We start from the raw sequence: 14,386 nt of genomic DNA, 5'->3' as shown, positions 1-14,386 counted from the left end.
TGCCTTGCATTATATTTCTGTTAAAAAGGCTACAGTGTGACTAATAAAATGGCAAAAGTATATTTTAAACCTTCATTCATGGTTATGTTTTCCATCTTAATAACATCACCTCACTATATATTTTATTATTTTTTTAATCGAATGAGTCCTAGTCTTACAAGTTACTTGCGTCCCCATTTAGCAAAACCTAGCGAGTGACTATTTATAAATTCGCAACTGAATGGACATTCCATGTTTACAGATCGGCCACTAGGTTATACTGAAGGAATTAGCCTATGCACTCTCGGTTTCTTTCGACGCCCCTCGCTAACTTTCGGCCGATTGAAACCACGAGCGCGCAGTCTAATAGCACAATTCGCGGTTAGCGTGACATTTTTAAGTATTGCATTAAATGAAAACCCAGGTTCACGAATAGAATCACCATACCATTTTTTGCAACAACACGAATTTTCGATGAGTTCTGATTCAACCTCGAAAATATATAAGGTTGAATTTCACGATTTTTACAAAGAAATTTATGGCGTGGGGGCACACACTGCCCGCACGCCATACATTCCTTTGTAAAAATCGCAATTTTTGAATTGATCTCCAAGAAACTTTGCGATTTTGCTGAATTTGACATGGCGAACCTATTTATGTACCTATTAATCCAATATTTAAAATTATCGTTCTAACCGCGAATAGTGCTATTGTTAAATAATCGGTTAATCCTTGTAGAATCTCGAAGATGGGACAAGTAGCAAATGCTTTTTGGAATGAAAATCGTATAAATAGCTATACATTTTTTTTCCGTTTTATAGCAAATTCAGGTCTAATCACAGAGGATGTACGGCCAGTGATCGTTTGCAGTGTTCTTCATTGAGAACAGGTCGAATTAGCTTTTACCTTACTGAAGCAAAACGTGATAAATTATAAACGTGTTTTGATTATTTCTCTAAAATCTTCCCTGCTCATAGATACCCATGTTCTAAATTCCACAACAGAGTCCAAACTTCGTTGTCTCTCGCACGAGGCCAAGGTCTATAATTGTCCTCCATCATCGAGTATAGTAAACACGGTAATATAATGTCTTTGACCTAAACAGCGAATAAGAATTATCAAACTTGAGTAGATACACGCCGCGACCCGGATACATGTGACTTCCAACAATCACTTCCTCGTTACAAGGCCTCCGAACGACAGGAAGAACCTCGTCTATTCTTGGCTTGGGGGGACTGGACTCGTTTTCAGTCGATTTGTCTTCTTCTGCAAACTCCTCGTCGTCTGATTCGTTGACTGCGACCGTGATGTTTTTGGTTTGCGGTTGAGACCATTCAAAGCAGACGCCAAAGCCCAGATCGTAGTATTCAGTAGCGAATTCCCAGAATAGACATGTTCCTAGGGGGAGAGGGAGGGCAGGGGGGAATATTAGTAGAATGCAAAGCCTCTGTTGGTTTTAACATATGTAGGTGCTTGGATAGTCCCCTCATTTTTCTTAGTCTGTCGATCGTGAAGTGAAAAAGAGCGTGACTAGAAAAACAGCCGTCCCAGATTCTTACAAGATCTTATGGCCGGACCGGATTCCTTAAAGATCTTGTGATCGTCCCAGATTCTTACAAGATCTTGTAAGAATCTTGTGACGACCGTTTTTTCACTCGCGGCAAGTTTTCGCTTCACGCTCAACAGTCTAACCAAAAAAGAAGGACCTGCTCGTAGTCTAGTGCTTGAAAAAAAAAGTGAACCTAGTTACATTGTATCGTAGCTCGCACGAGTCTCCGATACGCAAGTGGTAGTGTGTCCGACCGGTCAGTCAAAGATTCTTTTTCTGTCGGATGAACTTTTTTTTTCAAGTGTTACCAGTACTGAATACGCAAGTGGTAGTGTGTCCGACCGGTCAGTCAAAGATTCTTTTTCTGTCGGATGAACTTTTTTCCAAGTGTTATCTGTACTGACTGATCAGAATTTTAACACTTTTTTACCAAGTTAAAGCGGGACACTGTCCCCGCTGAAATATCGTGGTTTCATGATTATGACCAAAAGTGTTAGAACCAAAGAAATATAAACAAAACAGACACAATAACAGCTAGAAAGGTCAAACTGTCACAAGAATGACGAGTCTGATTTCTTGACATCCTGTCAAGAAATCAAATTTCATTAACAGAAACGCATTTCAATCCTTTCAATATTGTAATTTATCTTGAAACTACTGCTTCTGTTTTGCTCTATAGAATCTTTTTAACCAAGAAAGCAGCATATTTGGTAGCATTTGGCGATAAAAAAAAGAAAAGACAAGAACGTTAATAGCATACTCCCCACAGGGCTTTTCAGTAACTATTTACAATAAAAATTACACTTCTAAATTCTAAAACTTTCAAATAAAATTGAAAATAAGCTGGGTGATATTTTGGTAGGACAGTGTCCCTTTCATTTTTACCACTATCCATCTCTATACACACAATCTCCTTTTAAGTTTGTAAATTTTTATTTGCACATAGAGACAAACGTGTAACTAAAGCATCTTTTCCTCACCCCCTTCATGTGTAGGTACACGAACTGTCATCGTCTCACCACGTCCAACAACTAACACAGAACTCGGATCTGACTTGACATGTTGAATAAACTCCTGGACTTTTGGGCGCGTCCATAATGAAGCTGGTGCTAATCTGGGTGTGCCATTCACTGCTAATGTCTTGGGCTGGATCAACGAGAGAGAGAAAAAAAAAAACATAACATTTGTAGTGGGAGTATTAACACGGATTCCGCGGCAACATTTTGTATACTATTTAAAAGATCTTATCGAAACTCATTTGTCTTAGTGACCCCATAATTAAATTCTAAAGCATTCTCGAGAAAATTAAAGTCAAACCTTGTAAAAATGTTTAAAACGGGCGCCATTATGTTTTGAACTGGCGAGAAACGTCCGTTTAAACTGAAATATAGAAAATTTCAAATCCATTTTTCTCTTGTGGGGTCAGCTTGGGTGCTAAATTTTTGGCAGGTATCTGTTAGCTGTACTTAGACTTATACCATGCTTAGCGGTCTTTTTGGTAATTTTTTTTTGCCTGTATTGCTCGAATTGAATGTTGGGCGGAAACCATCTTAAGTTCATCATGTTACGTGTAACCCAGTTACCCTACCATGGTTCATACAGGTTTCGTAACTTTTTATTCAAGAACTTTTCAAGGACTTTTAACAAACATTCAAGGAGTCCGTTTGTTCATGCACTGAAATTATTTTGTCACAATTTTACATAGCAATGCCAACAAACCAATACCATTACGGGGGAGGGGGGTACTTTAAGTGCAAATAATTAACAATTATCCTGCGAAATCGCGCGGAATATCGCCTGATACTTAGCCGACGAGGTTGTAGGCTGAGTTGGCTTAAGTCAGACGATATTCCGCAAGATTGAGCAGGATAATTGTTTTATTATTCAACAAATTGTCAACGAAACACATTTTGGACATAGAAAAACTGTAATTATGCAGTGCTTTACAAGATTTCGGTTGAATCTCCGCAACCTACGAATATCGCAGGATATCTGTTATGTACGGATGACAGATATTGTTAACATTTTGACCATATATGGGCAGCGCGCGCATCTGTTGAATAATAATGTCCTATAATTATGATACAAAACCAAATGATGATGAAAATGTCACTGGCTGTCCGCTTTCAATTCCACTGCTGTTTTTTAGTCTTTTACTTTTCGTGTGTGATTTCAAGGCACTCTCGCCCATGTTTGAAATGTCGATCTCAGCATCTGCACAAGGCCTTTTTGCTGTCACCTTTAAATGCAGTCACCCAGACTTTGTACTGGGAATTAAGTTCCCACTGTCGATTATAACTGGTTTCCTCCTTGACCTTTTGAATTCATTTTAGACTACTATAAAGAGGGCCAAAGTCAAAACAATTTCATGCTCCGAGCTGCATTTCCCTCGTGGTTTCATTTGCAAAGAGGGGGGCTACACAATTCACTTGGGAAACCCCATTGAAGGCGCGGTTGATTCGACACATTGAATAAGAAACACTGAATTGTCCCGCTTTAAAGAGCTTTACCTTTTTGAGACTTCAAATGCGTTTCTCAACCGATGGTAGATGTTAAAAAAACATTTACCCAAATCTTTCGTTGTCAAAACGAGCTCATTTTGCTGCAGTTTCAAGCATTCAAGGTGTTTTTTATAAAATACAAGTGCTTCTTATTCAATAACAAGGAGTTTTCAAGGAAAAAATCATTTTCAAGGAGTTTTCAAAGACTTGGCAGTTTTTCAAGGAGTATTCCAGCCACGTGCGAACCATGCCTACTCCCCGTGCTTGGGTGGCACTGTTTAATGGATTAATTGCAACCTGCATCTTCTAGATCTTTATATGTTTCTGACATTTGGTTGGGGATGATGTAACTTGGGGCTGCAGTGTGACATGGCATATATTGTGACCAGTCGCAAAAAATTTAATAAGTACCGCGGCGCTTATTTGAGTACAAATACGGTACTTTTAGAACTTTATGGTATTCCGACCAGTGTATTGTGTACAATAAAGATTGATGATGAATGAGGGCCGCACTTGATTTGCAAAAAATTTAATAAGTACCGCGGCGCTTATTTGAGTAAATACGGTACTTTTAGAACTTTATGGTATTCCGACCAGTGTATTGTGTACAATAAAGATTGATGATGATAATGATGATGTTACCTGTTGCTCTGGAGTTTGTTTTTGGTGTTGCTGTTGTTGTTGCAAACGTTCCTGTTGCTGCAATAACTGATCCTGTTGTTGTTGTTGCTGTTGTACTATTATTTCTTGTTTTCTTCTGAAAATTGATGGAAGAACCATAAACATTTGTTAGAGAATGCATTAATTAACACAAAGTACAATACAGTCAACTCTTGCCTTGCGGACATCCCACTATTACGGACACTCGCTATTATGGACAAAATCCAGATCCCCAGTGAAAGAGGTTTGACTGGAAATGACTCCCGCTATTACAGACTCTTGCTATAACAGACACTAAACGACGCCCCGAGCGTGTCCGCTATAACGAGAGTTGACTGTATTGTCCTACACATGGACTTTCCTGTAAGGTTTCCGGTCGTTTAGCCCCCAATTTGTGAACCCCAGCCTGAAGTCGGAAAGCCCTCAGAAAGACAATTACATGCAGTTGCCAAGTAAATTAAGTCAGTTAATTATCCTTCACAGGTAACTTGAAAAAGATGTAGATTTCACGTTGCATTTCCTTTTATTATTAAAGTAAACAAGCAGCAACAAGAAGAACATTTTCAACAGCTTCAGAAGAAAAGTTGGCTATCGCTTTAAGGGTGGGGGTTAATATTGTGTATTTAATTAGGAGAAATGTCATGTCGAGGCTCGAGGGACTGTCAACTTACATTTGAGCGGTACTGTATATTTGACCAGCCAGAAACAAGGCATGGCCGAGCTAAAATTTACATGTATTTGGCCAGACATCTTGACCGTTGATCATACGATATTACATGCACTCAAATATCGATAACATTTGATCAATGGACATGTAAATGGCAAAGGTACTGTACTGCAATTTAAAAAAATCGCGAAATAAAAGTGACGCGAACAATAAGTGTCGAGACAAAACATGATGCGGAAATTAAGTGACCCTCATAATGTCAATAATCAAGAAAGAATTAGTTTAGTACCATTGATGAAAGGAATTTTGAATGTAAATGGATGTTGTTGTCAATTGACTCAAGAACAATAAGTCACGTACAACCATGAACTGCCTGTTGACACTGAGACATATAGTCCCGCCGTTGCGTTTGTGTTAGTTTTGCCAAGGAAATGATTGTACCTTATGACTTACTCAAAAATGCGAAATTTAAGTGATTCAAAATACAAAATTTTCACAAAACCGTGAAATTTAAGTGTCGTGAAATATGCGTACCTCAAAATAGCAAAATAAACGAGTCATGAAAGTTTCATGTAATAAGGTACGTGTACACATTAAATGATTACTGTACCTTTCCTCTTCCTCAGCTTTTCTCCGCATATCTTCTGCCAGCAGTCTTTGTCTTTCTTGTTCAGCTGCCTCTTCAGCTTCTCTTCTAAGTCTTTCCTCCTCCTCCTTTCTTATTCTCTCTTTCTCTTCTCTCTCTTTCTGTTGTGCTTCCATCCAAGGGCCTAGCTCAGGTGAACACGTCCCCAGTAATGAACAGAACTTCTTCATGGCTTCTCTTGGCTGCATGTTTCCAAGACTCTCCCATGCTCTCCTGATTCAGAGAAAATTACCAAACATGGCATACAGATGTATAAGTTAACCAGTTTGTTCACTCATTATAACAATAGGCACTGACTTGACTTACTATAAAAATGTTTTAATTTTTCTTTAAGTTAAAGTGCTAAAATGTTAAAATGCGAAACATTTCAGGAATGACCTTAATCAGTCTCAAAATTCTGCAAAGTTCAAAACCATTGAACTTGTGACTAATGAAAAGGACATTCCCGAAAAGGTTTGCAAAACAAGAAAAAAAATTAGCACTTTTAAAGAAAATTTTTTTTAGTACCTTGAACAAAGCGCTACACAGCAATGTAATATTATTATTATTTACTGACTTGACGTATTCTGATTTATGAACAGTTATTAGTAAGTTTCCATTTGAACAGTTAGTGAGTGATTAGCCATTAATAGGGCTATTACTACATGTACTACACATAACTGCATCTTTTGCTATCTGTGCCCAATCAACGTTTACCGGTACATTAATTTTTTGTTGCTGTCTATCATTGAAGTGGACCTTAAAGAAACAAAAGTTCACTTCAACCGGTTCAAAAGGTCTTGTCTGTCAGTTGTGATTGGTTGATTTCAATCCATGTTTTTGTTTCTCTTTTTAAAGTTTGTTTGCTGTTGCCATAATTACAACTGTATGATTGGCAGAAGTGGAAAACACAATCTCCTGTTGCGTTTTGAACTTCAGAGTTTATGTCTTTCAGTTTTCCTGATTAATCTCTCACTATTCCAGGCAATCAGAGACACAGTGTATCTCTGTTATTGTAACTGTTTTTAAAATCCAAAATTTTTGAACCATCAGGAAACAATGAAATCCCTGATTGCTTTGTAATGTCCTACATACGATAACTAGGGCTGCAACCAAACCCTTGTGCACTGATGACTCAAGATACCTTTTGTCAAGATACGAATATCGCTATTTTGAACAAAATATCGCAGTTTCATGAAACAATAAAATATTCTTCATCTCCATTCAGAAATTACTGTTTTTAATGACTTTTACCTACGTCAAAGCCCTCAATAGTGATTAATTAAACTGAGGGACAAGGAAATTCAATTCTGCTTCATTTCCGATCAGATGTGCAACAATTAGTTGTCGAGTGACGCAGCCTTGCACGACCACAAGCAAAAACATGCGGTTCCTGAGAACTTCACTTTGCAAATAAGTTTTTGCTGCTGATTAAGTGGAAAAAACTGAGTTACCAACATAATTTAGGTAGTAAAAAATAGCACATATCATGTTTCTTAGTTGTCGTATATGTTGTGGTTCAATTTTATATTTGGTTTAAAATTTTTCAAACCAGCTTGATTTTTATTTTTCATTGTCTTATGTTCATTATCATAATCTGAAACAAAGGGAAATGAAAATCAAACTGGTTTCAAAAATTTTAAACCATAGATAAAATTAAACCACAACATATACATGTAGTGGCACAATTGCAGCCCTAACAAAAACCATGCGACACAAAAAAGGACCAACAGTACGTATAACATTTTACCTTCTGTCATTACCAATAACATCAAAATACCCAACATCTGGATACTTTTCAGGGTCATAAGCTCCACTAGAAATTTGTTTCCAATAAGCTGTCAGTTGAACTTTATCATCATACGTCAGTTTTATTATTTGCTTTTCTGCAACAAAAGAACGCATAAAATTTACAGACCAAAGTAAAAACCAATAATTACTACTGATTCTTTTTGTTTCTCCCCAAAGATCCAGGAGGCAGCGCTAGAGAGTTAGCTTATTGACCTTAGTGACAATTTGTTTGAAACTGACTAAGTACTAGTAAGAGACTTCCCCAAAGACCGAGTTTTCTTAGTCTTTTGTAAGTTTTTTTTACAGAAACTTCCATGAACAATTAAAATTCTGCTTTGGCACATCTTCAACTTCAATTTTCTACTTGCTGAAAATGGGAAAAATTTAATAAGCACCCAGCCTTGAATAAGCGCCCACCTCAAATAAGCACCCACTCTCAAGGTCCAAAAGTTTAATAAGCGCCCAGGGCGCTTAATTGAACCAAATAGGGTAATAAAATTAATAATAAATCCTCCTGCTCCTCAATACCCCATATACTTCTCTTTATTATATATATAGCGAGAATTTTAAGCAATAAACCTTGCAAATAGAATTCTATATTTGCTATATTTCACATGTGAAAAAAGCGATACGTCCAATCAGCTTCGCGTATAGCTTTCTTCACATGTGAGAAATATAACCAATCAGCGTCTAGAGTAGTACGACTGAACCAATCACAGCGTGAGAATTCAAATGGTTTCCAACGGGGCTGAGAAAGCGAGCGGCAAGGCCGTTTGCTCTCGACCGCAGTTTATGTTTTGAAAACATGGCTACACGTTTTCTTCCTTTACAGTTTCCTTTTAAGAACTTAATGCAAGCCAACAGAAACACGCTAAGCAAAACCTAAAGAGAGAATACAGCAGTGATAAAAATCATTCTTCAAAGGCGAAGTGAAGACAAGCGAAGGCGAAGGCGAAGTGTCGATAAGTGAAAGCGAAGAAAAGACTTTCATCGGAACTTACAACACATCCGCGGACATTCTAAGAATATTCAGCCACTTTTGGGATCGTCTTGGTTAAGTAAATTGCATTTTTAATTTGGATTTACGTCGTAATTATTGTTTAATTAACCGACTCCTTGTGTTATCACAATTTGTTCACAATTCGCCAGTTGATTCGCCAGTAGTTTATTCGCTTGTGGCTAGGTTTCCTCAATGCGATACGAAGTTTTTAACGTAAATGTAACGCAGTTTGTTTATTTAAATAAAGTTTTTGTCTGGGAGAGTTTGTCGCCAGTAATTTTTCTTTTTTACATGTTTATTATTGAAATAGCGAATTCGCTTGTAAAGCTATGTGCATTTGCAGCTTTCAAGTTTTCTCGCGCCGTTAACTGCAGCTGTTGTATGTCAATTGGTATAAACTGGAAAAATCGGCGTCAAGTGTTCAATGGTTGAATTCTCGTTATAAATATAATAAACAAATTACAGCATAGAAAGTGCTTTGTACGGATTTATATTCACTCGTTGCAAAACTTTGGAAAACTCACTCGTTCGCTACGCTCACTCGTTTGTTTTCCAAAGTTTTGCAACTCGTGAATATCAATCCGTACGGCGCACTTTCTATGAAGTAATCTATATTTATCTGTTTACATGATACCAAGACGAAAGTCAAGTCATTCATTCCGGTTATCATTTCATTCTGGTATCACGTAAACACAGAACGAATTTCCTTCTGAGATGAAATCACATCTCATGAAATTGTAAACCGAGACCACAGTTTAAATTCAGAGCAAAAGAAGCAGAGAAGCAGCCCTATGATCAAACTGCTTGTTAAAATTGCACATACTGCCATTACTGGGTACAATAACATGTTTGCGTTAAACATGCGCCATCAACTCTGTCATGACAATGTGAATGCAGAATGCAGATTCTGGAATGCAAGTCATTTTGAAATCATGTAAACAGGCCCTAAATAGATCTTTCACAGTAATGGGATATTTTGTTCGCACACTACCCTCTTCCATTACGACCTGAAAAACTCATAACTTTTATAAGATCTGAGAACTCTTACCATTTTATTGACTTCGTACATATTCTGAAGTCACTGATTTCTTTTTAGCAGATAAATCAAGATTGATCTTGATTTATCTGCTAAAAAGAAATCAGTGACTTCAGAATATGAAGTAATGACTCGACACTGCAGTGACTGGATTTCACTGACATATAAATGTATGGATAGCAACACCTTATAATAGGAAATTAACGCTTCATGAAATTAACGAAAATTTCAAAAATTCACGTTAATTTCAGTCGCGTTAATTTTTGTTAACGTTAATTTCCGCGCCGTTAATTAAGTGGAGCATTAATTTCCATTATTTTGGGCCCAATTCTCGATACAGTCCAGACGGTTTTGGCTCCTAGGAAAAGGCATTATTTCATCAGGGTGGAAATCTGCCAGTATCACTGACCCTGTGAAGAACGCTCAAGGCGCTCAGATTCCTTTGCTTAAACCCCTGCATTTAGGATTATACATCTAGTGTTGAAATAAACTTTTTCCTGTTGTCTCAACAAGTTGTTTCTTTTGTGTTTGTCATGTTAATTTCCTTCATATTTATTGAAATGTTACCCCATCTTTTGCGCTAATTTCCTTTATTGGGAAGTAACTTCTCTTTTAATTCGCGTTAATTTAAGTTGCGTTAATTTCAAATACTTAATTAACACAAGCGTTAATTTCCTATAATAAGGTATTGTGAAATCCCAATTTTATCACAGGTACCCCTGTTTGACAGCATCACTAATGCGCGCGGTACAACAAACACATTAAAAAAAGGCACTGTTAGGATGTTCCCAGGAACTGCCATTCAACATTTTTAAGTTATTAAATGTATGGATAGCAATACCTTATAATAGGAAATTACGCTTCATGATACGATTTCTTCACGTTTTTCGTCCGTTTTTTTGTTACGTTTTTCCGCGCCGTTAACTAAGTGGAGCATTATTTCCATTATTTTGGGCCCTTCTCTTACGTCCAGCAGTTTTGGCTCCTGGGGCATTATTTCATCGGGTGGATCTCCTTCACTGCCCTGTGAGAATGCTCAGGCGTTCAGTTCCTTTGATTCCCCCTGCATTTAGGATTATACATCTAGTGTTAAAATAAACTTTTGCCTGTTGTCTCAACAAGTTTTTTCTTTTGTGTTTTCTTGTTTCCTTCTATGGAAATGTTACCCCATCTTTTGCCTCATTTCCTTTATTGGGAAGTAACTTCTTCTTAATTCGCGCTATTTGTTGCGTTAATTCACTTAAAGTGCATATGAAGCGAATTTCTTTTGTACAATTTTATCCTTCAATATGTTAATAAAACTAGTTGTACCTTCGGTAAGTGCCAACGAGCGAATACTCATTTTGTTCTGAAAAGATATTGAATGGTTTTTGATAGAACTATATTTGATTGACAAAATATGGTAAATTGTATTTTAGGTAATATGCGAATAAAATGCTATTTCTCTGGTGTTCATAATGACACAGGCTTGATAGCCTGCGTAGCAGGCGCTGTAGTTTCCAGCGCGCGTATTCTCGCGATCGCGCACTTTTTTAAACACACTAAAAAACGTACACAGATTCTGCTACGCAGGCACGGGGAAATTGATAACTCTTACAATCTTTCTTTTACTTATTCAATGCATATGAGGATCACTTTTTTTAATACAACGTGGTATCTCATTTTGCATTTCAACTTCTTATAATCAAGTCCCAAAATAAAACTGCTAGTGCTTTTTTAAATATAATTTTCAGTTAGAAGTACCACGGGTATTTTCGTCGAGTGTCATTCACGCAAATTGAGAGAAAAAAAACTTGAACGGTCAAGGATTATTTGGAAAAAAACTTTTATTCAAGTTAACATTACATTTGCTGTTAAAGCAAAAAACGTTTACTTCTGTGCGTTGACATCGAATTTTAGCCTGGTTTTCACTGCGACGCAACACAGCGCAGACAAACCAGCAGATAAGTAGTTCGTGCCAAGTGAAAACGAACGTTGACATAAGCACAAGCACGTTAGCATAAGAATATATGTTTAGTTAGAGGCTTCGTTCTCGACTCCGTTCTCCCTGCAAATATTGTGGCAGAAACTATCTCTCCTCTACTCGTGTGACGAAGAAAGTGAAAGCGACTAATAAACATTTGGGATTATAAATATTTTTAAAGAAAGCATTCGTCTCCGTTTTTTTCGCTACTCAAGTCCGCGCCTGGGCCTTTTTGTTTTTTTGTCTACACTTCTCCGAACATTCTCGTAAAACGTTTATCAAAATCAACCGCTTTGTTCAAATGCTGGAACTAGTACTTCAATTGGCTAGACACGGCTAGACGTAAACACTTTTCTTGTGCTTATGCGATGTTTGTTTTCACACGAACGCAAGCACAAAAAAGGAAAATTTTGATCCTTGTGCTTGTGCTTGTGCTTATGCTTGCGTCGATGCCGTTTTAATAAGAGCTGTTATGCTTAAGTGAGCGTCGCTTTGTATTGATGTTATTCCTACGCGGAGCGAAAATGCGTGCCAAATAAATATAAACGGTATTTGATTTGGAATAAATCATCGGTCAAAATATAAAAACAATAACACTAAAAGGTAGCATTTACCCGACTTAGCTTCTTTCATTATGAGTCAAAGCCGCTTTAATTTCTTCTCTCTCGTCGTACTCCATCAAACATTATTTCTCGCTTTAAGACCTTGTGTTCATTTTTTCGGCGGTCGATATTCTGTAGGGTATTCTCTTTCGATTTATTTCCCTAAAGGTGTATTGATCGGTAAAGGGATGAATGACCACATTGAAAATTTTAACGCGGCCGCATTGCGCCATTTTGGACATTTGCTCTCTAGCAAGGAGTGAGAGACTGGGAACCAGTTGGGAAGAACAATACAACCCAAATATGGGGTTTACTTACACCCAAATATGGTAAAAAAAAGTCCCTTACGCAGAACTTAAGATTTTCTCTGCCTATACACTCATACGCACACGGCTCTATGATTCTGCCGCCTCGACAGCCTCCCTCTTGGCTCGGCTGTCTCGTTGGCAACAACTGCAAAGTTTTAACTCTTAAAAAATAAAATTTGGTCGTGATTTCGGCGCTGCAAAAAGCCTTATTTTCTGTTTAAAAATGTCCAGAAGACTGGGGCGAGTTTATGCGCTTGTGACGTATTGTTGTGGACAGCTTGATCACGCTTTAGTCGCTAATAACAAGGTAACTAAGGGAATTTGCACAACTTAGACTATTTGGGGCACCAGCCACGCAATATCTTTCTCCTCTTCGCAGTTTACCTTAGTTTCCCTCTTTCCGCCATTTGATTCCAAGATCTTGTCCACAACAATACGTCATCGCCCATTTTGACCGTGCGATTTGAAGGAAATTTTGAGGGCAAAATAGCGCAACTTTCAGGCCTTATAAAATTGCGAGTTTTTTCTTGATATGGTTCAAACTTTGGGATAGTGTCTTAAAATAAGAATTTCGAAATAAAAAAATTATTTTTGATTTAATTAACAAAGGTTAACTTCCTATAATAAGGTATTGTGACATCTCATTTCATAGAGGTACCCCTAGTTTGACAGCGTCACTAATGCAGTACAAAAGACCCAAAAAGGCTATTCTGCTTTCATAATGAATTATTGAAGAATTTTTCTCATAGCTACGTACAATTCTGGACAAATTAAAATGCTAGCTCAGCTCAGAGAAACCTCTGTCACAGACACAGACGTCCAGAAAACAAGAAAAACAAGCCAAACAAGATTAACGAGAATTAGTAATTAAGACAGTTGAAACCCAAAGATTCAGGGCAACTCAAATCTTTTCGTGACAGCGAAGTTACAGTACATACACGTAATCATTTCCCTGAAAATTCCTTTTACGTAATATACTGTAAGCCTATCGTACGCGCATTTCAATAAGCTTACATGTACAATGTAGTTTACACCGTATTCAAGCTAACGTGTTTTATAAAAACAAAAACAGAGAATCAATAAATTGCTTCATCGAAATACTTTGTTGAAATCTAAACCTATTTAAGAAGTTATTAACAATCAGAATAAACTAATTGAACTTATGCTGTGCTGAAATGTCGAAGTTCCCGGTCTGAAGAGACTTACCTTTGTGGTAGTACTGCAGACAAAGTTTGTAATATTCTGGTAAGGAATAGCCATAATTGTAAGGTTCTTCTTTGGTTTCTTTTTCTTGAGCTCCTTCCACCTCAATAGAGGTGTTCTGGTCCTCAGTAATTGTTAAATCTTGAGGATTTTCGGCAATCTCGGTATTGGGTTCACCGTCCGCCATATTGCCACGAGTACGAACCCATAACACACATCTGCGCATGCACAGATTTTCAGCGCAACCGGAACCGGAAATGCAGAATCAAAGAGGAACATGAGAAGACGTCACAAAATTTGTTCAATTTGTTCCCTGATTTGTTTATTTTTTTGAACTTTAACAGTGAAGTTCATTTGTCGTTTTTTCTAGGTATCAAGAAGTTTAACACATGAGAAATTCACTTCAACACTACTCTAATTTTAAAAGTTTTTTTTTTTTTTACTTTTCCCGCCTTATTACAAACTCAGGAAAATCCTCTAGGACCGGATTAGAAAAGTAGAG

The 14,386-nt window shown here is 37.3% G+C and overlaps 1 protein-coding gene across 1 annotated transcript; it reads right to left on the bottom strand.

Moving 5' to 3' along the window:
* Nucleotides 1-105: 105 nt before the first annotated feature.
* Nucleotides 106-14,106, bottom strand: LOC144634999 (Golgi resident protein GCP60-like). The gene is made up of 6 exons (XM_078494055.1): nucleotides 13,888-14,106; nucleotides 7,732-7,867; nucleotides 5,967-6,215; nucleotides 4,672-4,786; nucleotides 2,509-2,674; nucleotides 106-1,377 (listed from the first exon to the last, which is right to left on the bottom strand). The coding sequence occupies exons 1-6, from the start codon at nucleotides 14,069-14,071 to the stop codon at nucleotides 1,037-1,039; spliced, it is 1,191 nt and encodes a 396-aa protein (XP_078350181.1). The 5' UTR covers nucleotides 14,072-14,106; the 3' UTR covers nucleotides 106-1,036.
* Nucleotides 14,107-14,386: the final 280 nt, after the last annotated feature.

The sequence above is a fragment of the Oculina patagonica genome, chromosome 13 (genome assembly GCF_052425735.1).
Source record: "Oculina patagonica isolate OP01 chromosome 13, crgOcupat, whole genome shotgun sequence".
Lineage (NCBI taxonomy): Eukaryota > Metazoa > Cnidaria > Anthozoa > Scleractinia > Oculinidae > Oculina > Oculina patagonica.
The sequence above is the reverse complement of the archived record's forward strand: the minus strand, read 5'-3'. Positions and strand labels throughout refer to the sequence as shown.

Coding starts and splice junctions, on each gene's coding strand:
- LOC144634999 (XM_078494055.1), bottom strand. CDS start 14,071: ATGGCGGACGGTGAACCCAATACCGAGATTGCCGAAAATCCTCAAGAT. Junction 2,675..4,671: donor AACAAACTCCAGAGCAACAG/GTAACATCATCA, acceptor TCGTTGATCCAG/CCCAAGACATTAGCAGTGAA. Junction 1,378..2,508: donor TGTACCTACACATGAAGGGG/GTGAGGAAAAGA, acceptor CTCTCCCCCTAG/GAACATGTCTATTCTGGGAA.